The 25,317-nt window shown below is 52.5% G+C and overlaps 1 protein-coding gene across 3 annotated transcripts in view; it reads right to left on the bottom strand.

The window, feature by feature from the left end:
* Positions 1-6,265: 6,265 nt before the first annotated feature.
* Positions 6,266-25,317, bottom strand: part of RALY (RALY heterogeneous nuclear ribonucleoprotein) — a 124,451-nt gene continuing 105,399 nt past the window's right edge. For all 3 annotated transcript variants that reach the window (XM_056354811.1, XM_056354810.1, XM_056354812.1), the window contains exons 3-10: positions 23,634-23,898; positions 20,274-20,346; positions 13,646-13,693; positions 13,226-13,386; positions 12,511-12,624; positions 11,828-11,973; positions 6,697-6,745; positions 6,266-6,441 (exon numbers count right to left, since the gene is read on the bottom strand). In XM_056354811.1, the coding sequence (XP_056210786.1) occupies positions 6,701-6,745; positions 11,828-11,973; positions 12,511-12,624; positions 13,226-13,386; positions 13,646-13,693; positions 20,274-20,346; positions 23,634-23,889 (843 nt within the window). In that variant the 5' untranslated portion in view covers positions 23,890-23,898 and the 3' untranslated portion in view covers positions 6,266-6,441; positions 6,697-6,700. The remainder of the gene's footprint in view (positions 6,442-6,696; positions 6,746-11,827; positions 11,974-12,510; positions 12,625-13,225; positions 13,387-13,645; positions 13,694-20,273; positions 20,347-23,633; positions 23,899-25,317) is intronic.

Here is a 25,317-nt window from a genome sequence, read left to right on the forward strand (position 1 = left end):
ACGGCCCCGGGAGCTGCGTCCCCTCGCCAGGGCGCTGAGCTTTGCCCCCTGCCAGGGGCGCCCAGGCCACGGCGCTGGGTACCAGCTGCTGGGTACCAGCCGCTGGGCTGCCCCGGCGTCAGGTGAGCAGATCGCTGTGGTGGGGTTTAAGGCCAGGCTCGTTAGCAATAGATGGAGGGCAAATGACTACAAGTAAAAGTGATATGAATTACATTTTTACTTCACCATAACCCCTGGATACCTTTCAAGTTGCTGTGCTGCTTTTTTCCTAGGATGCCCTGCGTGTCCAAGCTGTGAGAACGGGAAGACTTCCTGATGACACCTGTCTGCCAGGTGGCACTTCGGGCTGTAGGTATCCTGGAGGGCCGAGTGCCTGTGCTGTTACTTCTCTTAATTTCTTCCTGCTTTTTTTTTTTCTTTCCTTTTAGTTTAAATCCACCTTCCCACATTGCTCTTAATGCATCTTTGTTTCTCCTTTTATCTCTAGTGTTTCTTGAACTTTAAGCTTTTGAATGCAAATGCACGTCCCAGGAGGCTGTATCAGCCAGAAGTGCTCTGGGTGCGTGAGAATGATTTCTGATTCCTCTTCATACCCAATATCCAGGTGTATGTAAATTACTTTAGAAGAGCTTTTAGGTACAAAGAATAGTTCATTATGGTATGTTTAAGATTACTCTTCTTTTGCCCCTGTTCCTCCTGCTGGCTGCCTGCTGCCTGCCGAGCCTCCCTTCCTTTCACATGAAGCTCTTTGACTAAAATTCACTTTTATTTTTGAATTTACTGAAATATTATATTAGATGCTGATATACAAACAAGTTACTAATTGCTTGTGTTTACAGCATGCGCACGCACTCTCTCCCTCAGTGACACAGGATGAATAGCCAGCTCTGGTGGCACTTGCCCATCGCCGCTTTGGCCTCTGGCGTTGTGGTGCTGCCGTGCTCCGGCTGCTCCTGCAGCTCTGCGGACCCGTGGCTGGGGCTGGACCTGCCTGTGAGGGTGAGTCTGCTGTGCTGCCGGGCTCCCGCAGCGTGATGGGGCAGGATGCTGCATCCCTAGGCCCCGCAGCCAGGCTGGTCTTCGAGCAGTTTAAATGGATATATGTAAAGTGTCACCACCCTGTTGCACCCACAGCAGTTTTATTGAAGGAGATGTGCAGATTAAATCTGCCAAAGCCTCCCAGGTCTCAGGTGTGGTCCGAATGCAGGTGGGTTTCACCTGGGCGTCAAGGGGCTGCTTACGCTGTGCTGGCTGTGGTCTGAAAGCATCCCCGGCCGGCTGCTCGCGCCCACCCACAGCCAAGCGGGGCCGTCGCTGGCTGCCCGGCGCGGTGAATGCAGCTGCGGGGGCTGAGGAGGAGCTGCAGGAGCTGCCCACCGGCGGGGCAGGAGGGGTGAAGAAGTGGTCGGTGAGCAGATGGGGCAGGCTGCAGCGTCAGTCCACGCTTCACCCCTGGTGATATCTGCTTGCAAATGGAGTAAAGGCAGCAGCAAGGAGGCTCATGTGCTGGGGGCCCTCATTCCCGCCCCTGCCTGTATCTCTCACCCTTATCCTTCCCTTTTCCCCCTCTTGCATCTTGTCTATCTCAGTCATGCTTTTTGTGGGTCGTCTTTGCAACTAGTTTGGGCTACTCCCTGGGGCTGTGAGTCCAGGGAAGGGGTGACAGCTGGGGCCTGTAGGAAATCGGGTTTGAGGAGCCCTCTCAAACCTGTCAGAGCAAATAATCCACCAGCTAGGAAGTCTGGGCAATGAGAGGGTGCTGAACTTGAGGATTTTCTTGCTAAATTGATACAGTGTGTCTGTTCTGAGGCTGTGTGGCCACACGCCGTTGCGATGGGTCCGTGAGCAGTGCTGGTGCGTGGGGCTCAGTGCAGGCAGGAACGGCTGCTCCAGCCACTGCCGGGCGCGCACAGCGGGTCTGGAGGTGGCCGGCTCCTTTGGCATCGCGCTGTCCCTGGCCAAGGCTTGAGAGGCTTTTCCTGGCAGAGGATGGAAAGACTCCACCAGGAGCCCTTGGGGTTCTCGACCACATCTCCAAATGTTTCCACAACTTTCTTGAGAAGAGTCAAAATATGGAATTAAATCTTCTGCGGATATTGGGAAGACAGTGCAGGAGGGATATGACAACTCTCACAGAGGCAGTCACTAGCTTTTACAAATTTGCCAAAGAACGGGCCCTATTACAGCTGCAATAACTGAAGTATTTCCAAAGTGCTGCGTGGATTTTAACTGTGATGCTCATTAAAGTTAATAGGATTTATTAAAGCCTGGGGGGGCTTTTGTTGCATCTCCTGACTCAAACTGAATGCAAGATTACAGGCGTTTTGGGCCAACAGATTGTCTTTCCATGCCCAGAAGCACAATAAAAGGAGGATTTGGGACTGGGGTAACTCTGCTCTATTGCTCTAATGACTACCGAGGCACATGAAAAAGCAGAGCACCAAAAGTTCCTATACATCTGCTATTCCCACCCAGAGCAGCACACCAGTGTGTTGGCAACCTCATACATTTCATGTTTCCTTTGCAGAGGAGCAGGCAAGGCAGCGGGGATTGAGACCTTTGGTTTTGTTTCCAACAAAGACCATGCTGCTGTTGCCTCCAAGCGCAGATGGGATGGCAACAAGCAGAGCAGCAAATGTGACAAGCCAGGTGAGGTCCAGGACACTTGGTAATGAGATCTTGTCTTTGTGGGTGGTGGGGAAAGCCTTTAACAAAAGCATTTTTTTTTTCAATTCACAAGATGGAAACTGTTTATGTTCAGATGAGTTGCTCCGTTTATGTTGGTCCTTTTTCTTCAGAATGTGCAGATGTTGCCCTGGGGGAAATGCTGGGGAGAATGGACTGACCCAGCCCTTGTCTTCCCACATCCCAGCAGGGCAGGGACAATTACAGGAAATGACTCTGGAGGGACTCTGGACCATGGAAAAGGAGGTTGGGTGCACATAGGGTGGGACCCCTTTATATTCATTCAAGAGGTAATGAGGTCTGACAGATTTGTGTCATGGATGTTTAAAATGCCTTGGAGAGGACCACACATCTTTCTGTTAAGCTGGACAAGCTCAGTAATAGGGCTTCTGCTCTTCACTGTGGTCTGCTTCCCTGTGACAGCAGAGTGTGGTTTGGGCTGGGATTGAGGATGAGGATGGATGGGCTGTGGTTAAAGCACTGCGTTGTGCTCTGAGCATGCAGCACCCCACACAGTAGCTCACGTGTGTGTTAGTGTCTGGAAAGGTGGGATGGGGAAGCTGGGGAACAGGAGCTCAGGTGCACGCTTAAATAGCGCTGGTGGCTTTGCCTGCACTCTGCACGTTCACTATGAAATGGTGAGCGGTTTATGCTCTGTGCCCCTGCAGTGGGCATCTGCCCTTCCCCCTGCCCTCCCTCTCTGTCCCTGGGAAAGCAGTGCTCGGAGGGAGGGGGTGACACCTCCTCTCCTGGTGGACCCAGCAAAGTCAGCAGGAAACTTGGCAGCTGCTTTGTGGCCTTAAGGGGTGAGAGGGCCGGTGTGCAGCCCCTTGCCCACCCCACTGCTGTGCCCTCGCCTCTTCATGCGCAGGTTTTCTGGATGGTCCCGTACAGAACTTGGTAAGCTCAAACCCCCAGAACTCACTTTGTTGAAGCCCCATCTACAGCCAAGAGCAAAGTTAATGACTGTACGGGGGCCTGTGTAAGAGCTCACAAAGTCCCTCACTCTCTCCCCCAAATAACCAAATCAAACCAGTTGTTTGCTAGGAGACCCGCAAATAACCAAATCAAACCATTGTTTGCTAGAGACCTTGACTGTGCTCTGGTGGCCTGAGGCTGATGAGCTGCATGGTCCAGCCCAGCCAGGCTGACGTGTGGCCGGTGAGGCAGGGGCTCGGGGTGGGACGGAGCCAGGGTGCGCTCTGCCCTCTCCGAGGCACCGAGCCATGGCTGGTCTTGCAGCCCAGGCACCTGGCTCAACAGACCTAAGGGTGGGCTGATTTTGATAGCTAATCTTTTTGACTTGCTTTTTTTCTTCCCTCCCTCCCCTCCATCTTTCCTTCTCTTTCCCAGCTGCAGACGCCCAGCCATCAGCCTGACGGTGCTGCTCTCCTCACCTTGGAGTGAGCTGGTGACTGATGGCAGGATGGATGGACACAGCTCAGGTGCCACACGTGCCAGGGTTTGGATGATTACTCCAGTGAACACGTGCACAGCTGGCAACTTGGTATGAGCTTTGCTGGGGAAGGGGCTGGGGAGATGGCCAGAAGACATTGTGCCTAAGGAGCATCTGTGAGCACCAGTGGCTTCTGCAAACTGGCACAGCAGCCTCATTTTTCCAGTCCGTTATACAGAGCTGGACCAGTGCAAAGTCCAGAGATTAAAAGGCCTGGATTTGTCCCCTGCTCTCCTGCATCAGATGAGTTTCGAGGCCTCCAGAGGAGAAGTCTTAGAACCCCAGAGATTTTGCTCAGCCTGCTGGGATATACCTTGTGTAAGGGAAAGCAAATCCCCTGGGCAGAGCTGAAGCTTAGAAAGGAAAAGAAGACTTACTTGTCTGAAATGGAGGAAAAAACGTGTGTGTGTACGTATGAGAGAGAGAGAAGAGAGCAAAAGCAAATTAATTAATTTCTTTCTTTTATTATACAGGATTGTATGTACAAGGTTACCTTTCTCCCAAACATCAGCAACACAGTCATAGCAAAAACTGCAGCTCATCTCTCAAAGCCTAGAAAACAGCTCTACAACGGCTCAGTACAACACAAAGGGTAAATTGTACAGGAACCGGAAAAAGGTAGGGGAAAGCACGGTTATCCCTTTAATCCCTCATGAATTATTTGAAAATAAGAGATGCAAACAAAACATTGTGCTTCAAGAGCCATGCTTGCTCCAGGACGGCCCTTGGGGAGGGAAGTGTTGCCCCCAGGACCTGTTTTCCCCTTCACCCTTCAAGGACAGATGCCGTAGATGAGGTCTGGCTTTTGAGTGCTCGAGCGCTCCGCTTGACCTGGGAGGCCGCGCATTTTGTGGGAGGGTTTGACCAAGGAGAAGGTGTGGACACCGTTCTGGAGTCAAAACACTGATGTGTGTGTGTGTGTGTGTGTTTTGGAAGGGAAGAGGGAAGACGGGCAGGATGCATCTGATCTGAATAAAGTGCTGCATGAGTTTCAGTCCCATTTACCCCTGAACTCAGAAAAACTGGCTAAGCCCACAAAGGAGGAACAAACAGGAAGAGAAAGGCTGAGAGATCTCTTGGGTGTTGTGGCGTGAGGGAGTTCCCACAACGAGCCGCATGCTGGCTGCTGCAGCCCTCTGCTCGCAGGACGTGGCACGGGCCAAAAGCAGCCTGAGTCTGGGTGGGTGGGGAGGTGCCTGCACGCCCACATGCATCGTGCTCGGGGTGTTCGCCATTACCAGTCTCGCTGTGCTCAGGCCAGTCATCGCGCTGCGCAGGCCTGTTGGACTGGTGATGGAGCAGAGCCTCAGCAGTCGGGAGCAGGAGCTGTGGCGCCACTCTCCTGGCATGCCAGGTCAGCGTGAAGAGCCAGCGAGGCTGGGGCAGGAGATGTGAGCACCCCTGGGGATGGGCTGATGCCTCTGGCACTGGGCTGGAGAAGTGGGTGGATCACATCCCTTCCAGGGAGTAGCTGGTCCAAGAAAAGGGTCTCATCCATACGTGCTTGCACCCCCTCCCTCTGCAGAGACTTGCTCAGCCTTTATGTAGTGATTTACCAGTGGAGAACAAGGAGACCAAGCCACTGAAGATGAAGTATGCTTTGTTTGTCCTGCTTGAGATCATTTGCTTTCCTGTGGGCAGCTTTCTTTCCCTTTCCCTCTCTTTAAGCAGCTGCACAGAGCACAGCACATGCACCAGCACCAACTCCTTTCCACCCGGAAGTGATGGTGTACCCACGGCAGCTCACGGGGCAAGAGAGACATGACAGGAGGTGACCATTCTGGGAGGACAACTCACCCCACACCCTCTTCCTCAACATGACCTTTAGCGTGAGAACACAAATTGTCCAAATTGAGACAGTACTTTTCCCCCAGTTAGCAAATGCTCTGGCTCTCACCCAGCATGGGGAAAACAAAAATAAAAGTCTTTATTGGGTTAGGCTTAGTTCTCCCTCCTCCCCTACAAAAAGCTCTATAACATCTCTGACTCATTTGGTGACACAACTGCTCTCCCGTTATCCAGTCAGTGATAGTTATGGACTGAGCAGGGTCTGGTTCCTGCCTCTGCCGGCTGCAGAGCTCTGAAGCCATTGCACAGGGCAGTGGGGGTTCACTGGGATGATGAGTTTTCTTTGTCTTTGCTTTACAGATGGATGGAAGATGTCAGGCCGTGTTTCTCCTTTTGAATGCCAGGTAGAGATGACAGCAGCACTTCGATTCAGCTTGCCTTGCTCAGCGTGCCAGGACAGGGTTTAGCCTCGTGCTTTCCTCACGCTGTTGCTCACTGCTGTTCTGAATGGGCTGCAAGGAGAGCGGAGAGAGGGGTGCACAGGGAAAAGGTAAATACTTTTCCTTGGACCTCAAAGATTTGTGATTTTGGGAAGGGAGCGAGGGGCTGATCAGTGACCCAGCTGATCAGCCAGGTTCAGTGCTAGGAAAACACAGAGGATCAGCAGAAAAGACACCTTCTGAAGCAGCAGCTCCCCTGCCCCAGCATGCACGGAACCAAAGCTTTTGCTCAGAACCAGTCTCTAAAAAGCAGTGTGTGAGCTGTACCTGGTTACTGTAGTCTGGCATCCTCCACATCTGTGTAATGGCTGTTCTCCTGGAGGGAAAAGGGAACCAGAAACAGTAAATCACCACGTGTCCCTCCTGCCCTGCCTGGAACACTGTGACACCTCACATGTGGTGGCCAGCTGGTACCACGGCTGATGTGGACACCGGGAGCCGTTGCTGTGGTTTCTGGCAGACACAGTCCCAGGCAAACCCCAAAATTTCCTCTGGCTCCTTATTACGGAAGGGCTTTTCCAAACAGACCTGGGATGTGTGATTCCCTCTTGGATTTTGAAGTCTGGCTCCTGCTGAACCTCAAAGGGACTGGGATGAAATGAAATCCCACCTTCCCTTGTGTAAAGTCGGGTGTCTGATCTGGGCTACACCAGAGTCAGCACCTCCAGCAGGCATGTCCCCTGGAAGGTCTTGAGCCTGTGGCACGAGTTGCCATGTTACACTGGATGTGTAATTTCTGCATGGGCAGGTTAAGTCCATGCTCAGCACTTTCATCAAGTTTACCGTGTGTGCTTGCACAGCTCATGCCTTGTAGCACTGACAGAAGTTAATCTGGGACTTGGTCCACACCAGGGAACAGGCATTCCTGCATGACTGGAACTGCCCAAGGATGCTAAGGTGCAGTCAGTCTGCAGTGGCAAATCGTGCATGATGTAATGACTCTGCTGTTGAACATGGAAACTGGTCCCAGTTTGCAGCAGAACTCATCATCCAGAATGGTAAAAGCCATAATATTCATCACTCCAAAGGCCACAATGATAGCGCTGGTGTGCTGAACCACTCCCCAAGCAACAGTGGTTTTGAAAGCACAGCATGGGAAAGTCTCCCTCCTAGAGCCATCCTGCAATGCAGTATCATTAAAAGAATTAGGTGCTCAGGGTAGTATTTTATTTCCTGCACAGGCCAAATCTTGCAATGACTAGTTTAGAGATGGAAATGGATCCAGGAGATGTCTGCAGGGATGCTAGGTAATCTGAAAGGAAGGGCAAGGTCCCAACCTTGTTAGCAGCCGGCTGGTTTACAGGGAACTGGGGGAGGTAAATAGATTTTTACAATCGGAGATCAACAGAGTCTTTGCAGAGACCCCACAGGGGAAAAGGCTCAGGAGTGCAATGCATGATGAAGGGACACCTGGAGACTATGCTCGAAGGATGTCTGTGCTTGGAGACTCCCAAGAGCGCCAAGTCTGGAGGCTTGTGACTTCTGGCAACAGAACAAAGGCTCTGTCTCTGCAATTGCTGGGCAGGTAGCACCCTGGAAACAGGCTCTTCAGGAAAGCCAGGTGAGGTGGCATGTGCTCTGGGCAAAGGAATAGCCCAGATGCACAGGGATTTGCCTTGGAACAGGTGATGAGTCAGCTGAGAGCTTGTGGGTGAGAATCAGGGGACAGACCAAGGTGGGTGACATGGCAGGCATCTGCTACAGACTGCCTGATATGAAGTCTCTCCTGGATGGCTGGCGGAAGCCTCCTGCTCGCAGGCCCGTGTACTGCTGAGGGACTTGGACCACCCTGGCGTCTGGCGGGTGGGCAGCAGAGCTGGGTGCCAGCAACCCAGGAGATTTCTGGGGTGCATCACAAATAACTTCTTGACACAACTGACCGACCAGCTGACTAGGGGAGACTTTCTTCTGGACTGTTACTGACGACCAAGGAGGAACTGGTTAAAGATGTGAAGATGGGATGGAGAGAGGTCTTGGCTGCAGTGACCATGAGACTGACGCTGATTATCCTGGGAGAAGGGACCAAGATAAAAGAGCAGAATAAAATCCCTGAACTTAAAGCAGATTTTGGGTTATGCAGGGATCTGCTTGGCAAAATCCCATGGGAGACTACTCCGGAGCGTCTGGGTCATCTTCAAGGACACCTGCCTTGACGCACAAGAATGGCCCGTTCTGGTGACAGGGCAGGTATGGCAGGAGGCCAGCGTGGATGAACAACAAGCTCCCAGCTGAGCTTCTTCCCACACCAAAAGGCAGAAACTAGAAGATGGAAAGCACAGCTGAGCCACCCACGAACAACAGAGAGCCACCCCTCCAGTGCACAGTGATGGAGTTAGAATAGCATCTGTCAGCACAGCAGCAGCAAAAGGAGGGTGAAGGCAAGTGTAAGCTCACTGCCCCCTGGGGCAGGGGACCAAGGGACCTGGTGACAAAGCACATTGAGTACCTTGGCCTTCTCCATGCTGCTTTTTTAGCTACTTTATCCTTCTTCTGCAGAGCTCCTTTCCTGCCCACCCTCTATGAAAAGGGCACAAACTCACGCTGGGAGGGGGGGCTCCCTTCATCCTTCTCCCTGTGGGCTGCAGCATCTGTTTTGAACTTGATTCCCCCAGGTGATGTTGGAAACTTCACCAAGGCCAAGCAGAGATTTGTGCACAAAACCAGGGCGGTCAACTTTGCACTGGGAGTGGGGCTGAAAGGAAGTATTTGCCCAGCTCCCACTGACACTCAGAGGAAACTGTGTGCCTGGCTGCCGTGGGGTCTAAAATGCTGCCCCTCGCCCAGCTGGGGCTAACACCACTGTGAAGCACCACTGTGCCAAGCTGTAGTATTTTCACGTGAGCTCTGGCTCAGTGAAGCCCCCTACAAAGAGGGATGCTCAGGCCTGCTGGTCCCCAGGAGACATCCTCCCCTTGTCTATAGGCGGACACAGACCCGAGTCTGGCTGGACTTTTCCCACTTGTCACCGTGGGGAAGGGGTTCACGGCAGGGACCTGGGTACTGCCCAGTGTGGGCAGGTCTGGTTCCTGCCTTGCACAAACTGTGTCTTACTTGTGCCAGATGCACTTCTCCTGTTTGAACTAAGTGGACGCTGGTCCAGGCAGATGCTCAGCCAGAAAGTCTAAACAAAGTTAATCCTGTGGTGTGAGGCAATCAGTGAGAAGCCAGCACCAAACCCCCTCAAAACCAGTTTGGGTTGGAGATTGGGCTGATAAGCAACCGAAACCGCATGAACACATCAGAAAAGCTGGCGGTGCAGCAGGGACCTCCCCGTGAGGAGGGACCTCTCGAGGCCAAGAGATCCCTTACTTGACACACCAGCATTGATGGGTTGGTAAGTGATATTTTTTGCATGCATGTGACGTTTAAGATATGTAAAGTAAGCTTACATGGTAATCTTTGTACCCCATACTAGCTTTATGTGTAGTAAATAGTAGAGTACTGACTGCCAGTCCAACTGTACTTATTAAATATTTTACATACCTAATTTATTGATTAGAACTCAATAAACTAACTACTAGATCAGCCCTGTCCGAGTGACCTCTGACCCTTCTCCTGTGATGCCACTGCCCCCCAGAGCCAAGGGTAGGTGCTGGTTTTCGGGACTGATGCGGGCACCATGCCCACGGACAGCAGGCTACACTGACCTGTGTAAGCCAGAGATGTGGGATAAAGGAGTCACTCCCCAGGAACTGGAAAGACCTCAAAACTGTGTAGTTCTGTAAGGTCAGGAGCAAACTATAAAGGATGACTTTTGTGAGTTGCCTTGCAGCGTTTAAGAGAACAACCCTGCAGACAAACTGCATGTGTTAACCTGCCCCATCCTAAGCACGCGTGATCCTGTCTGATGTTGGCAGTTAAATGTTTCTGATCTCAATGCCACTTTAGGACCAGTTACAGAAAACAGAGATGGAAGGGAGCTGAAATAGTAATGTTGTTCATCTACTCTTAATGAAGCCCAGCTTTTCTTAAATTATTGCCAGCAGATGTCTGTCCGCTCTGTTTTCTTATCCCACTGTTGGCAGAAAATTCCACGTTTTTTTGTTGACAGGCTGTGTGCTGCTTTATCATCATTAGCATCAGCAAGTTTCCCCCTAACGTCTACCATCTGTTTCCCTTGATGTAATTCAAACCTGGCCTTCCTTATCCTAATTGACACAGAGATGGAGGCCAGATTTTGCCTTTCTTCTTCATAGCGCCTGTTACGATGTGTCCCCTCAGTCGGCTCTTCTTAGATTTAGCAGGAGTCACAGACTTCAGCTAGGAGGCCCCAGAAAGCGGAACAGCTGAAAGACCCTGTTCAGATCCCTCATCCATCACGACTGAGGCAGGGCAGAGTAGAAGAGTACAAGCAAGCTGGGAAGTGTTTCCATGTAGAGGAGGTTTTTGGCCATAGGAGAGTGCAATGAGGTATGGTCACCCCAGGGTGAGGGGGTGAGGAAGAAGAAAGGGACGCTGAGCTTCATCCTCACTCTTCTCCCAACAGTGCCGGGGTGGGGAAGCAGCAGAGCTGTTGCAGGGGATGCTCGGCACAGGCTCCGAGGCTGCCCTGACGTGCCCCAGGTCTCTGCGGGAGAGCTGTGCCAGCCAGCCCAGCTTCCCAGGGCTCCTGTCCTGCGGAAGAGGCGGCAAGCAGGGCTGTCCTTCCACCCCAGCACCCTGCTGCCCTCTGCCTGGGTCTGGAGCTGATCCTGTTCTCAGAGGAGTCTTAATTTGGGATAAATGACAGTGCTGTCAGCGGTAACACGGTGCCCTGTATCACCCTGGCCATCCCAGTAGCCAAGAACAGGGCTCCCATCCAGATGCTTTTTAGGCACAAGATTTGGTCACTGGGGGTGTCCTTATTCCAGGCAGGGAATAAGGCACTAACTCCGGCGGGGCCGATGTGTGCATGCTGTCAGCGTGCTGCCCTTGCTGGGGACGTACAGCTTCATGCACAGTGGTTGTGGCTTGCTCAGAACTTACAACTAGGTTTATGCTGTTTGCTGTCAGTCCAGACAAAAGGGCATTGCAAATGCATGTTGTTCAGGAAGTGCCGTTCATACAACATGGCCTGTCTTTGCCGTATGTTTCAATCCATCTTAGAGTTATTTGGCAGCAGAGCAACTTGTCTTAACCATTAATTAATAGTTGTGAAATCAAGGATAAATGTGTGGTCTGAATTTCCAGAGCCAGACGTGTTTCTTCAGCATCTCCACATGCATTTGCTAGGTCAATGCTTTTGCAAGCAGCAGAACAGGTTGAAAGAACAAGCTGTGAACAATCAATGGGATTTAACGGCAACAATTTCTTTTGAGGAAGAAAACTGTTTTGGGGGGGATTTAGTAAGTTCCAGTGAAACAACAGTCTATTACTGAACTCCTCTGGCTGGAGGGATGTAAAGTACAAATTCTCTTACCAGTTCATCTTCACACTCATCCCGTGCGAGACCCTCTTCCTCACCCTCGTCCCCGTTCAGCGGCTCCTCCGTGTTGGCCTCTGCCTCTGATGCTGTGTCTTCCTGCGAGATTTCGCTTTTGCTGCTGTCTGCCTTCTTCCGTACCTCTGTGAGAGCAAGAGCCAAGCCATCGGGATCAGGGGCTGGGGGAGGCAATGTCTGGAGACTGAAGACACTAATCCAGTGGCCCCCAAATTCACTTGGGAGGTAAATAATACATCTAGGTTTTTTTTTTTTCCTGCAATGGTAAGTTTTGCTGATTTTGAAGCAGCTGCCTAAAGCAACCCTGGAGAGGGCAGAGCAGGTCATTGTTCTGCATCCCTCCGGAGTGAGTGTGGGAGGCAGACAGGATAGAATAAATAGAATAATGGGGAAAAAAAAAGCAAACTACCCACCCCCCCCCCAACTATATGACAAAAGAAAAAAAATCCCATCCCTTAAAACCCCAGTTCTGTAATTTGGGGGAATTTTGGCATGTAATTTTGGCCTGTGATTCTACCCTGGAACCTGGGGGTGACACCACCGTCAGAGCCTGGGGATGCTCTAAGCCGCCGAGGTTTTGGGGGTGGCTCGGCAGGGCGTGGGTCCCCGCACTCCGTGCTGCTCTGGCACCGGCCCCGAGGCACCACGCGCTCCCGGCTGACCTGTGGACAACTTCTGTTCCTCGGAGATCTGCTCCAGTCGGCCCAGGAGAGCATCAATGTTGGATTTGATCTGTGTCAGCTCAGTTTTGATTGTCTGCAGCTCACTGCACTTCACTTGGAGGAAGGAAGGAAAAAAGGCATTTACTGAGCGCCCTGCAGAGCACCCGAGGCGCCTGCCTCACCCCTCAGCCTGGCCCACGTCACCTCGCTGAGCAGGTTCAAAAAAGAACTAGAAACACCGCGCCAGGAGCAACCCCCTGGCAGCCTGGGGTGGCTGTGCGGTGATGCCACCGGCGTGCCTCTGCCTGTGCTGGCCGCAGCCGCCCGACGGGTGTGCAGGCCCCTGCGCAGCTAACAGGGGCGAGGGGGCACGCGAGGGGGGGTGGCTTTGCAGGGAGCAGCAGCACCCCCTCCTCCATCGCCAGCCCTCACTGCCCTGCTGCCTGCTACAGCACCGGCAAGCAAACCTGGTGGGGGCTGCACCCGAGAGCCCGTGGGTCCGTTGTCCAGGCACTTTGCAGGGGATGACCCCAGGCTCTGGCACCCTCAGCTTGCACTTGCACCTGCCCCTGCTGCATATGCAGCTGCAAGGCCCTCGCTTGTGCTGTTGTTTCCAGATGTTTTGGGTTTTTTAAGGTTGTCTGGCCCACCTTGCCCTGGGGACGGCAGTCCCAGGTGCACACCGGTCTCCGTGCCAGCCCATGCACATACTCACACTTCAACTTGGCCGAGCTGTTGGCGATGGCAGCCGACCTGGCGAAGAGCTTGACGGGCAGCGTCGCCTTCACGCGCCGGACGAGGGGGATGGTGACCCGCGGCCGCTTCACAGGAACCACCCTGGGCACCGGAGAGACTCGGCCCCGGTACTCAAAGAGCCTGGAGGGTGGGGGGAAGGATGGGGGGCACTGGAGCAGCCCTGCAGCACCCCCATTTCTGCCATGGCTACCAGCGGCTGCCACAACCGGAGCCCAAACAGCGCTGGTGGTGAGCCGGGCACAGCCTGGCCATTGGACCCCACCGCGCTGGGCTGGGCTGGGCCACCCTGCACCCCACCTTGCTCCCCACAGCAGATGCTGGGCTGCAGGGAAGATCCTGCCTCATAGAAACCCCTTTGGCTGATGCCTCCCCTGCTCACCTGTCATAGAAGTCGTCTCTGTAATAGTCATAGTCGAAGTCATAGCCGCTGCAGAGACAGAGGCAGGATAGCACGAGTTAATTAGTGCTGGTGCTTTATTATTTTGACTCCCTCACTGCCCGCTGAGCCCCCCCGGTCCTTTATTTATCCCCCCTCCATAGGGCAGCCCCTGTCCTCCCACCTGGGAGGACGTGCGCACGCACCCGCCCGGCTGCGGGGGTCTGCAGGGGTGGGCTGAGCCGGGGGGAAGCTCCGTGGCTGGACGCGCTGGACAGGGTGATGCTTATTCCAGGATGGAGCAAGAAGGTGTGCGGGTGGGCTCAAACCTGCAAACTGGGGTGGGAGAAATGCCCGGGGGGCTGTGTGCTGTGTGCTGAAGGGCAGGGTGGGGCATGGGGAGCAGCCCCTCCATCCCTGGCTGGCCGTGCACGGGCTGTGCCTAGAAAGGGCTGGTGAATTGTCACAGCATTGCTGGTGTCCCTCCGTCCTGCCTCCTGCGCAGCGTGCCCCTGGCACGAGGGCTTGGCCCTGCTGCCATCCGCGTATGGGTTTTTGTCATAGCCTATGTAATTGTTGGGGTAGAAGTCAGAAATAAGAGGATATTTATTAATTCAGCATCTTTGCTGTCAAAGTTGTTTAAACTCTCTTCTCCCAGTGAGACACTGCCCACGCCTGTATTCTGGAGCTTGAGCTGCATTTTAACCCGAAGTTGGAACAATGCATTTCTCACTCCCTGCAGACCCGTAACTCACTTTCTCTCTTGCTGCAGCTGGTTTTGCATAAGGCAATGCATGCCAGGTGGCTGCAGCGGGCAGTCACAGGCCTTCAGAGGCAAGGCCAGCACTGGCGCTGCCCGATGTCCCAACACACTCCCAGCAGCAGGGAAGAGCAGCGCTGCCAGACGTGCCAGCTGCTCCCAGCAAAACACAGTGTCTGATTCCCTCGTGTGCTGCTGGCTGAGTTAATGCTGGTGAAATAAAAAGTTATGCTGATGTTGCCTCCTCTCTGCTCTGAACAAAGAGAATGGTTATTGCAGCCCCTGAAAGCAAGAGTCCGTCCTGCATCGTCAAACTGTTTGAAGCAGCTTATAAAAACCCCAGAAAATCTAATGGGAAGAAAGATTGATGGGGAGAGGGAAGGATTCTGAGCCAGGAGAAAGTGGGGCGTGGGGAGAGGGAAGGATGAGCACTCAAGTAAGTAGCTGAGAATAAATCTGGTGTCTTGCACCTTAGGCAAGAAGCGACAACAAGAACATGTGGCTGGCCAGGACAGCCGGTGGGAAGTGTGGTTGGGACCAGAAATTCCAGGCTTGACCCAGGACACCTGTCCTGCCGCTGCCGGCACTGGGCTTTCCACCCAATGTTCAGTTTCAGTACCTAGCTGGTTTCTTACACAGGTCTTCTCCACGCTCCTTGGATGCTCCTTGGGCTCCCCAGAAGTCTGTGGCAACATGCAGAGACAGCCTGCGCCTTGGGGGGACCTGAAGTACACCGTGTGGTTGGAGACACCAGGGCTCCTTTGGGGCCAAAGGCTGCAAGGGGCTAAGGACAACCAGACAGCATTTGCAGCTACTGCCTCTTTTGGGGTTTGCTGCCACGTCACGTGGTGGCTTCAGGCGAGGAGGTATTTCCTAAAGCTGGGCTCAGGGCACGCCGGCTGGCCGGGACACCGAACGCAGGGTCTCGCTGCCGAGCCAGCAGTGCCAGCGGGGAGGGGTGGGCAGAGATGTGACTGTGGAGGTGTTATCACTGTAAGCCTTCCGAATTCAACCGCATGATGAAAAACAACCGTTTTGCTGAGTCTCAGCACAGATTAATTTCAACATCTTTTCAGCCTTTGCATCCTCCCCTTCTGACCTGACTTGTAGACAATGTTTCTGCTGGGCTCACAGAGGAGAAATGAATATCCCGGCAGCCTTCTGTCCCAGGCACAGAGCGATCTTGATTTATTCCCTTGTGTGCTTTTCTAAATTGAAAGGGAAACGTAATACCTACCACATCAGCTCTTGCTGGAACATAACCAGCCTGTTTGTATGGCTGAGGAGATGGGCAGTATGGAATGAGGAAATGTATTTTCATGGAGATTTTTGTGACTGGTAACTTGATTTTCATTCTAAGCTGGGATGAAACCTGGAAATACAGAAAATCTCAAAGAAAATAGCTTCCCTCAGCCTGCCAATCTATTTTGATCACCAAGGATGTTTGACTCCAGTTTTGTTTGAATCCAATAAACAGAGAATGCAAACAAAACAGGAAGTAATTTGAAAGGAAAATTGAACTAGGATGCTTCAACACTGTCAGACTCCCCCATTCTTCTTTATTTGGTGGTGGTTTTTTTTTTTTTTTTCCCTTAGATGCAACTTAAATGAAATTGCTGCAGTTTTGTAGTATTTATCAATCCTGACAGGCTCTGGTGAACTGCTTCTGGCTAGCTCCAGCAGTGCCCTGGAGCTAATGTTCTCTGTAGCCACAGGCAAGAGAAGATAGTGGCATCGCCCTGTGGCTCAAGGACTCCCAAGTGGGATGAAGCAGTGTCTTTATTCATGGCAAAAACTCCCTCGGCGTGCTGTTGCTCTTGCTGGGAAGCTCACTGTGGCTTGGACACGGTAAGGCAGCTTTAGACCATTTGCTCACAAACAACACAAAGCTTGGGGGCATTTGGCAAAGTTTTGAAATACCTGCACTCCTTTCTTCTCACCCTATTCATGCCCCAGGTCTCAGCCAGCTTTTCTTCCAAGCCTTCGCTCCCTGGTGGGAGCCCCACTGCCAGAGCTGCAGACACGGTGGGCTCAGCACACAGCCGGCTCCCTGCAGAGATGGGGATGCAGCGGAGCTGCAGCTCCAGCCCCATCGCATGGGCATTGCTCTGCTGCTGTCAGCACTGTCCCGGGCGAAGCCTCGCATCCAGGAACAAGGAATGAAGCCCCAACCGGGGTGGGTACCCTCCACCTCCGTCACTGACCCTCACTCCTGGGCTCGGCTCCAGCACCCAAAGGATGAAGCCCAGCCTCAAGTACCTGTAGATCCAACCTGGTGTGGACTGGAGAAGGACGGGGAAGCCTAAAAGCTCACTAACCCTCTTTCAAGACTAGTCAAAACAGCAGTTTGGTACAGAAAGTAGCTAACAAACACTGTAAATGTTACTGTGCTATTTGCAGGAGGGAATGTGCGAGCAAAGCTGGGCAGCCTTGTGTTTTCTGGTGGCAACTGCTGCTGGCTCTGTTTTGCAGCTTGTTGACAGAGGCAGTGGAGCTGGCTTACACGTGTCTGATCCACAGGGCAGGCAGTCCAAGAGCATCTACTAATATTTGTAGGTGAAAACCAAGGGGGTGGAAGGGGTACCCCTGCCCTGGCCCTGAATGCTTCCACCCGTTTCAAAAGGAATTACGGGCAAAATTATCCTGGGGACCTGGTCTTGGCTTCCCCAGAACAGTGGGATTCATCTCACTTGGCATCAGACACTGGGAATGTAGAGAGCTAAATCCAAGCCAGGGGGTAAAGATGCAGTGCCAGGTCATGGCACAGCACATCTGAAATACTGTCAGGTGAGGAACTGGGGGTTTTATCCAGTAAGCACAAAGGGAGTCCAGACAACCAGAGCACATGCCTTGACAGCATGGAGGGCTGAACTCACATGAGATGAATCCACCTTTAGACTTGGGACAGCAAACACTCAGCCTCTGGCAGTGCCATTTTCAATACCTGCTAACCATCAGACAGCCCTCAAGGAAGGCAGCGGGCTGAAATAAGGGGTTTTTGGAAGTCTGTGACTGTATGACCCTGCAATAACATGGCTTAATAGATGATGCCAGGGAGGCAGTGGCTGGATGCTTTTGCCAGCATCCTTGGAAGTCAGGCACTGAGCAAAAGGCAGGTCTTCCACCACGAATGCAGAAAAAAAGCCAGTAGAAGTGAGTGCCTTGGCGTGGGTGTTATATCTGGACATTGCGTGCCTTAAAATTTCACTGCACGTACGATAAACCTTCCTGAGACTGATGGATCGTTCTTCAGTGACCTGGCAGGCCTTCCTTTGTGTACAGGAATAATTTTTGCCATTTTTCAATCAGTTGGTGACATTGCGCCCTTTAAAAATAAAGCAGAGACAATCAGAGTGAGAGGCAGCAGATGGCTGTACGGCTCTGTCAAGCAGTGTGATGCTCCCACTCCCTGATGCATTTCTTCTGCTTTGTTTTTCTTTAGTAATTAAATAACATTTATTAATGACTCACAAAGGTTCAAAATTCAAATAGTCATAATTGAAGGGCAATTGTATCTGCTGCCTTTACATTATGCTTGTGATGCTATTGCTGAGCATGGACCTGAATAGCAAATACACATTTGGGCGGCTGTGCTTTTAATTACTGGCTGACAGTCCTGAACCGATAATCACAAGTGATACCTTGTGCTCAACTCACATCCTTCTACTAATGGTTGCACAACCTTAATTATTGCAGCAGCAGAAGTAATACCCACTGGAAAGCTACTTGGAAAATCCAGCATTGATCCAACAGTGAGCTTCTACAATATTGTGTGTCTGGTGTGAGATTCCTTCCTCCTGCGAATAGCCAAGGTAGGGAGAAGCTGGGAGAGAAATGTGGGAGAGGAGCCTGGTATTTCCAAGATGCTGGGGCTGTAGCTGCAGGCTGGGACAGCATGCACATCCTTACTGGCGATGTTGGGTCTGCTGGGTTTGGGTATCATTGCTCGCCTCCTCCCCTGCCCCGTGGCTATTCCTCAGCCCTGTCTGTGTGGATTTGGCACCAAGGCTTGCCAGGGTGGCACCTGTCCCAGCATTGCTGCCGAGATGTGGGAGGAGTGGATCTGTTTGGAGATGCACTGACACCAGCTTTCTGCAGGGACTGAATGGGAGATATATATATATACATATAATATATATATATATGCACACAACTATACAGTATGTATATTGTATAACAAGGGATGCGAATGCCAGCTGAGCTGGAAGGGCATCATCCACTTGCAGCTGTAGCTGTGAAGGTAAGTCAGCAGTGCTTTCCGTCTGTCAGTTTTGGAGACAGTTCCTTGGGCCACCGAGCTACCAGACACTCGGTTGCTCGTGCAGGTCTTGCTCAGCTTGTCTTCACTGTTCCTTTTGGCTACAGAGCAACGTTAGCACCAGCTTTACAGGGAAAGGCAGAGATTCGTGCCTCCAAAGGTCAAGTGCAGCGGTGGCAGACCCCGCTGCCCCAAGGCAGAGCCACCTTCCCTTCCCAGCCCACCACCTCTCAGCACAGCAGCACCACCAGCCTGAACCTGGTCCAAAATGCCCCGGGAAATCCTGTCCAGACACTTGCTGTGCAGGCAAAAAAAGGTGTTGCCAGAGGGCAAAAGATGTTGAGAGACAGTATGTGAATACCTGGGAGACGTGGTCAAAATACAAGTTCATTTTCCAGCCATCCTCACTAACTCATCTGCAGCACCTCCAGCCACGCCCACGTTCAGCAGTAGCACCCAGGGGCCCTTCCATGTGCAAAGGGATGCTGTGGCAAATGCCAGAGGCAGAGGGAGGGAGGTCCTGAAGATCCCGAGAGAGCAGGGGAAAGCAGTGATGACAGCAAGGTTTTATATTAACTGCAGGTCCCTCTTGTGGAAAGACCTGAGAAAATTTATGATGGCGTGAACCTGTGTGTATGTTGTACCTACTGGAGGTAGATGGGAGGCTACATCCTGAAGGATTTCTATTAACCACCCAGCTCGCCCCTGGGCTGGTGGATCAAGTGACTGTGATCACTGTTGCTTCCTCTATGTCCAGAATGAGATCTCCCTTCCCCCTGACCCTCCAATCCAGACTTGGGAGTTAGGCACAGTAAAACCCAACCTCTGCAAAAATGATCTTACGTGTTTAACACAGCCTTTCTATAAATTATAGTGCTGTGATTTTTGAAGGCTAACATTTAAAAAAATTTATGATGCTCACTGCAAACCCAGATTCCCTGCTTTCCATGAGATACCGTAAGTTCTGCTAGTCCAGATGGCAAAGTTTAACTCTGACAGCCAATCTGGGATGAAGTATTGCTGGAGCTTGGAGCAGTGTAGTTCTCTGGCCCATATTTTAGCATATCCGTATTTGTGGGAGGAAGCAAACATCTCTCGTTTGCTCTCTCTTCATCTGCATGGCAGCCTGGAAGTCTGAAATATCGGTCATTTCAACAGAAATGGATTAGCGGTCAAGGCACGGATGAAGAGTAAATGAAATGCTCTTTATTGCAAGATGTATGGAATGAATTGATTTGCATTACGGCTACCAGCACCACGTAAGCAGTATACATGCAGCTGCATAGAAAGATCCGTGACATCTCTATTTCCATACATCAGCACAGGTAATGCAGTCTACCTCCCCTCAGCTGGCATCCCCTGGGAATCCAGAGGGCCAAGTCCTGGTGAAGGGGCAAGACGGGAGGAAAAATCTGCCTGGTGAAAGCCACAAGGGAAGACCTCAGCCGAGAGACTCATGGAAGGTCCCACCACATGCCTTGTGGGTGCTGGCGGGAGGGCTGCTGAAGTGCTGGTGGGTTTGCCTTTGCCCGAAGACCACTGAGCTCTGCCCCAGGTGAGGCAAACAGCAGCTGGGAGACCTGGCCACACGGGGCGGCGCGGCAGAGACCTACCTGTACAACGCGGAGGCTGCTCTCTTCAGCCCTTTAGGTCTGTTGGGTTTCGGTTCCCCGGCCATGTTGATGTCTGCAACGAACGGACACGCAGCTGTGACAGGGCACGTCCAGCCGGACCCACGCGCAGAGCCAGGGAGGCACAGCCCTGCCAGCGGCAGGAATGGGCTCCTCCACCCTCCCACCACATTTCCACCTGCTTCTAGCGCGTCTGGGGCCCTGCTGGACCTCCACAAGAAGGCACATACATCCTCACACTCGGCAAGCCTCTCCTCCTTTACAAAGCTACTGACCATTTGTTTTTGAAGTCAGTGCCCTGCACATGGTCTAACCCGCACGTACAAATTCAGAACAGGCTTCTCAGGAGGATCCGGTGCGGTTATGATAAGGCACAGACAATATATAAGCCCGCTGCATGCTGCTAACTGCCAACCATTTATTCCTTGCTCCTTCTAGAATAAAAATGAATGCTAGGCATGAGCCAGCGGGCATCACCGTGGACTGGGCCGTGTCAGAAGCTGCACGGGCTGTAGGCACACGCCTGCAGCCACCCTGGCTGATCTTGGAGGAGCATATTCTACCAGGGGAGGTGAGAACGAGCTCTTCTAATCCACTGAGGAAATTTCTCTCCTTGGCCTTGGTGCCAAACATGCTTTTCACACGACAGTCAAGTGATGCATCCGATTTTGCGGAGGCTGCCGAGAGCCTGGCAATCTAACTGCGAGAGGTGAGCTACTGGGAGCACGCCGCCTCACCTCCTCTTCGCTTCCTGGCCCAGGAGTAAGCAAATTCCCTGCCGGCTTCTCCAGCACAGACAGGCTGGTCCACTCCCCATCAAAATAAAGAGCTTGCAAAATGATCCCAATTGAACAGTTGGATGACTTCATTAATAACCAAGAAACCCACCTTTGGGAGCACGAGCTGCAGCACTGCGGAAGCAACCCGAGCAGGAGGAGCACAGGCTGCACACGTGGGACATGGCTCTGGAGGAGCATGGACCTGCTCCCACTGCCCAGGTGTCTTGTGCAGTTCCCTGGACTGCCAAGAGACATCATCCCTACTGAAGCTGGAGCTTGGCCTATTTATAAACTTGCATAGCAAGTGTGGTGTTAGGGTGTCGCTCAGCTATTGCACTGAATGCTCCTCTGGAGGCACATTCAGATCAGCGTGTGTGTTTTCTTTGCTGCCTCTCACCCTCCACCCTGCCATCCTCAAGTGTTAAGGGGCATGCAGACGAGCTGAATGCCACCGAGGACGTGCACGGTCACAGGACAGGTCCACGGGCAGCTGCTGCCCGCGTGAGCACTACGCATGCGGCTGCCTTAGGCTGTCCAGCAATGCAGTGCTTCTGGCCATGCTGTTTGCTGTAAAGGAAGAGAGGAATAAATTCTTCCTTGGTGCACCCCAGAACACACCCCTGCTCAGATCCAGTTCCCTTGTCGTGAACCCTTTTTGCTGTCACAATGTGTCTTGCCAGCTGCCAGTCACTTTTCTTGCAAAACAGAGAGCTAATGACAGCACCATGCTGATTAACACCCTTCAAGGGAGACGCAATGAAAGCCCAATGGTGGATAATGACAACAAGGAGCTCAATTTGCTGGTATGCACTGCTAGAAATAGCCCTGCAGAGCCTTCGTCAGGGCGTGCGGACAGACCAGGAGGTTTATACTTTCAACCTATAGTGGTGATGGGGCAGTCAGACTCCTCAGGGTTCCCGTGACAGTGAACAAGGAGAGACAAGAGTTCAGCATACACATCAGCCTGGACAGATATTGCATCTCATTCCCATTTTGGCTCCCTCCTCTGCATCACTGAATCCATCTGCCCACCACCCCAAGGCACCATCCATCCCTCCTGCTCATATCCAGGCATATCCTCCTCTCCTGTATGGGGGACCTTCTACCTTCATTTGTGCAAAGACATTCTCTAATCACCTTGTTCAGCTCTCCTCTGCTGGACCCTCCTGAAAGGGGAGCGTCCCTCTGTTTACAGAGGTCCATGAGCAGCCAAGGAAAGGCTGCTGAGCTCTTCTGTGGTAGGACTGGCCCATGAAGGGACGGCAGATGAAAGGGAGCTGAGCTTGCACTTTGTCCAGCACAGGTATGATTCCCAGCTCTAATACAGTCCTTTTGTCCTGCTGGCTTGCAGGTCCTCTGGGACCAGCACTGAGGAGAGTTAACAAGTTCCTATCACGGTAAACCTTTAATCTCTTTCTTCAGCTAAGTGGGCAGGCATTGCCTGTCTCTTAGCTGTATCTTCAGTATCTGTCTGGAGCATCAAAACGAGCTCCTTCGCTCCCCAAGGCCCTCTTTGTCACATCCACATGCACACATGGGTGATGCCTGGGCTGGCACACTGCGCTTCGCCTCGGTCTGCAGCTCCGCTTTCTGGACCATAGGAGAAGTGAAAAGAAGTTTCTGGTATATGAATAACCCACGGATGGAAATAGCCTCAAAGATCAGACCAGCATGCAACTTTTTATTTCAGACTGCTGGGACAGAAGCAGGGTGGGAATGGGCTGCAAATCGCTTTCCCGGGTGCCCAATGACCACTGCCTACAGCAGGCTGGGAAGTAACAATTTTTCATTAAAATACTGCTTCCAGTTTCAATTCTCAGCTTAGAGCTGGTGACAAAAGCTTCTCAGCATGTGACACTTCAGAGCAATCTGCAAAATAAGATGCAGCTGGGAGCCGCTGAGATCTTTTTGTTTGTTATTTCTTATCACACAGCAGTGCAGACCAGAGACTTTCATGTGTCTAGGGGGGGGGAAGTTATCTCATTTAATATCAGCCGGCTAAAGTTAGTCTGAGCTAGTCCGAGTTAGACTGTCACCTCTCCTGAAAGGCAAAGGGTAAGACCTGGTGTGGCAAGGGAACCAAGAAATGTCTTCTCCCACCCTTGCTCTTCCCCACCAGACCAAGGACAAGGACGTGGGGTGATTCAGAACTGTGTTTTAGCTTCTATAATCACACTCCATAACATCAGCTTTTGGGCCACAGTGTCACAGCCCTGAGGGGAGAACATGCCTGAATGGCCACGACCGCTTCTGACCCCCACCCATGTGTGACCCCAGAGCCTCCAGCCCTACTGAAGCTGTGCAGTGGGAGTGCTGGTCCCCCGCTCTGGCACAGCGGTGGCTGTGCCTGGCCACAGACCCTGCTGATCCCGACCCACTGCCTGACTTCCCAGCCTGGCCCCAGACCTGCCTTGTCACTATGGTCCTGCTCAGTCATCACTGGGTCCATCATGAGATCCATGTCTCAGTTGGACTTTGGACTGGCCACCCCTTGACCTTACCCTACAGAGCAACCAACTCATGTTGCACCCAGACACTCAAAATGTCTGAAGAAATTACTTACCCAGCGTCTGGCCAGCAAGCACCCGCCCGTTCTCGCCCAGGACAGCAGCACGTGCGTGCCTCTCGTTGGAGTACTGTACGAAGGCGTAGCCCTTGTGAACGGAGCAGCCCACCACTCGGCCGTACTTGGAGAAAATGGTCTCCACATCTGACTTCTTGACCACTGCTGTGTTGAGATTGCCAATGAAGACTCTGGAGTTGATGGACTTGGGGTCATTCTTGTTCGTGATGTTGCTTGTCTGCACCTTCAATGACATCTTGAACACCTGAATGAAGAAATCGGGAGTCAGGAAGGTGTGCAAGGGAACTGCCTGTCTTACAAAACGGAGTGGGGATTAAATCTCCCAGCAAGCCTGGAGTGAGGGAACCAGCTTCTCAACTCCAACGAGTCAAAGCTGAGGGGATCCGATCTCTGAGAGCCCCTCTGTGTCGGGGAGCAACTGTCACTGCCAGCGCAGAGCTCCTGCTGGAAAGCTGTTCATCAGGCTGACCCTCTGGGTGGCAGCTGGCTGCTTTTAGGGGACAAAACAAGATTTAAACGTATTTTACATCTAAGTAAAAGCTTTAATGCTATTATACAAAAGCATTTACCTCTCTATACTTAGTTGTAATTCAAAGGACTGCTCTTTTTAAAGCAGTCTGCGTTCAGTGCCTTGGTCCAAGCCCACCTTTCTGGGCCCTCCCCTGCCCAGCACCCCCCAGCTCTCACCGCGCACAGGGACAGCCTCATCCCCTCCGATCCGCAGCTGCAGCTGGAAGAGGACTTGAGTTTTCCGGATGCAAATGAAAAGATTTAAGAAACGAAGCAGCTCACGTGCTCCTATTTGATATCTGCACCCTGCTGCCTGTGAGCGCATTTACACGCTGGGCTCTGAGCTGAAATCTGTGCAAACAGGCGGTGTCACTGTTAGCCTGGAAATCAGGCAGCCATCAGCAGGGAAGCCACAAGCTTCCCATAGCTGCAAAGCCTGATCCTCCAAGTTTCTCGCCTGGGGTACTTCATAGGCAGTCCCTGGGAATGGGCGCCACCTCTGAGGACTAAGAGGACCAAAGGACAGGGCTGGAAACTGTGTGAAATTAAAGCTAGTCTGGCTGCCCACCAGGCTGCCCGTTCACATTTCTGCAGCAAAAACTACAGCTGCCCGAAGACATCAGTTCAATTTTCATCTTCCAGAAGCAGAGTGGATGCTTTGGGATCACTATGGTGTCCTGCCCACATAGACTGTGGTTTTTACCTGGGAAAAGCCAGCTCAGAGCTGTGGAAGGTATTTTGCGATGCACGGTGAGGTGCTGGTCTTCCCCAGCCCCTTCCAGCAGCGCCCACAGGTACTCCCAGCCCCCTGGGCAATGCCACCAGGGTGTTCACAACTCCAGGCAGTCCCTATGCCTGGCACAGGGGACGACACTGCTACCGCAGGGCCATGCTGTCCCCTCCCTGGTGGTCCCCAGTGTCTGCCCTGGCACTGGGAAGAGCTAAGGCACTGCCTGGCTTCGGGGTTTTGAGTCTCTGGGCTCAAAGCCCAGGTTTGTCTGAGCAGCTTGGTCTGAGTTGGGGACAGTGGCAGCTGTCCCCGACTGCATGGGTACAGCTCCTGTGGACCCAGCCACCCTGGTCCCCAAGCCCTGGCAGGCTCTGCCTGCCTGCAGCCCGAGGCACTGACACTGGCAGTGTGTGATGCTCTGGC

This window comes from Falco biarmicus, chromosome 10 (genome assembly GCF_023638135.1).
Source record: "Falco biarmicus isolate bFalBia1 chromosome 10, bFalBia1.pri, whole genome shotgun sequence".
NCBI lineage: Eukaryota > Metazoa > Chordata > Aves > Falconiformes > Falconidae > Falco > Falco biarmicus.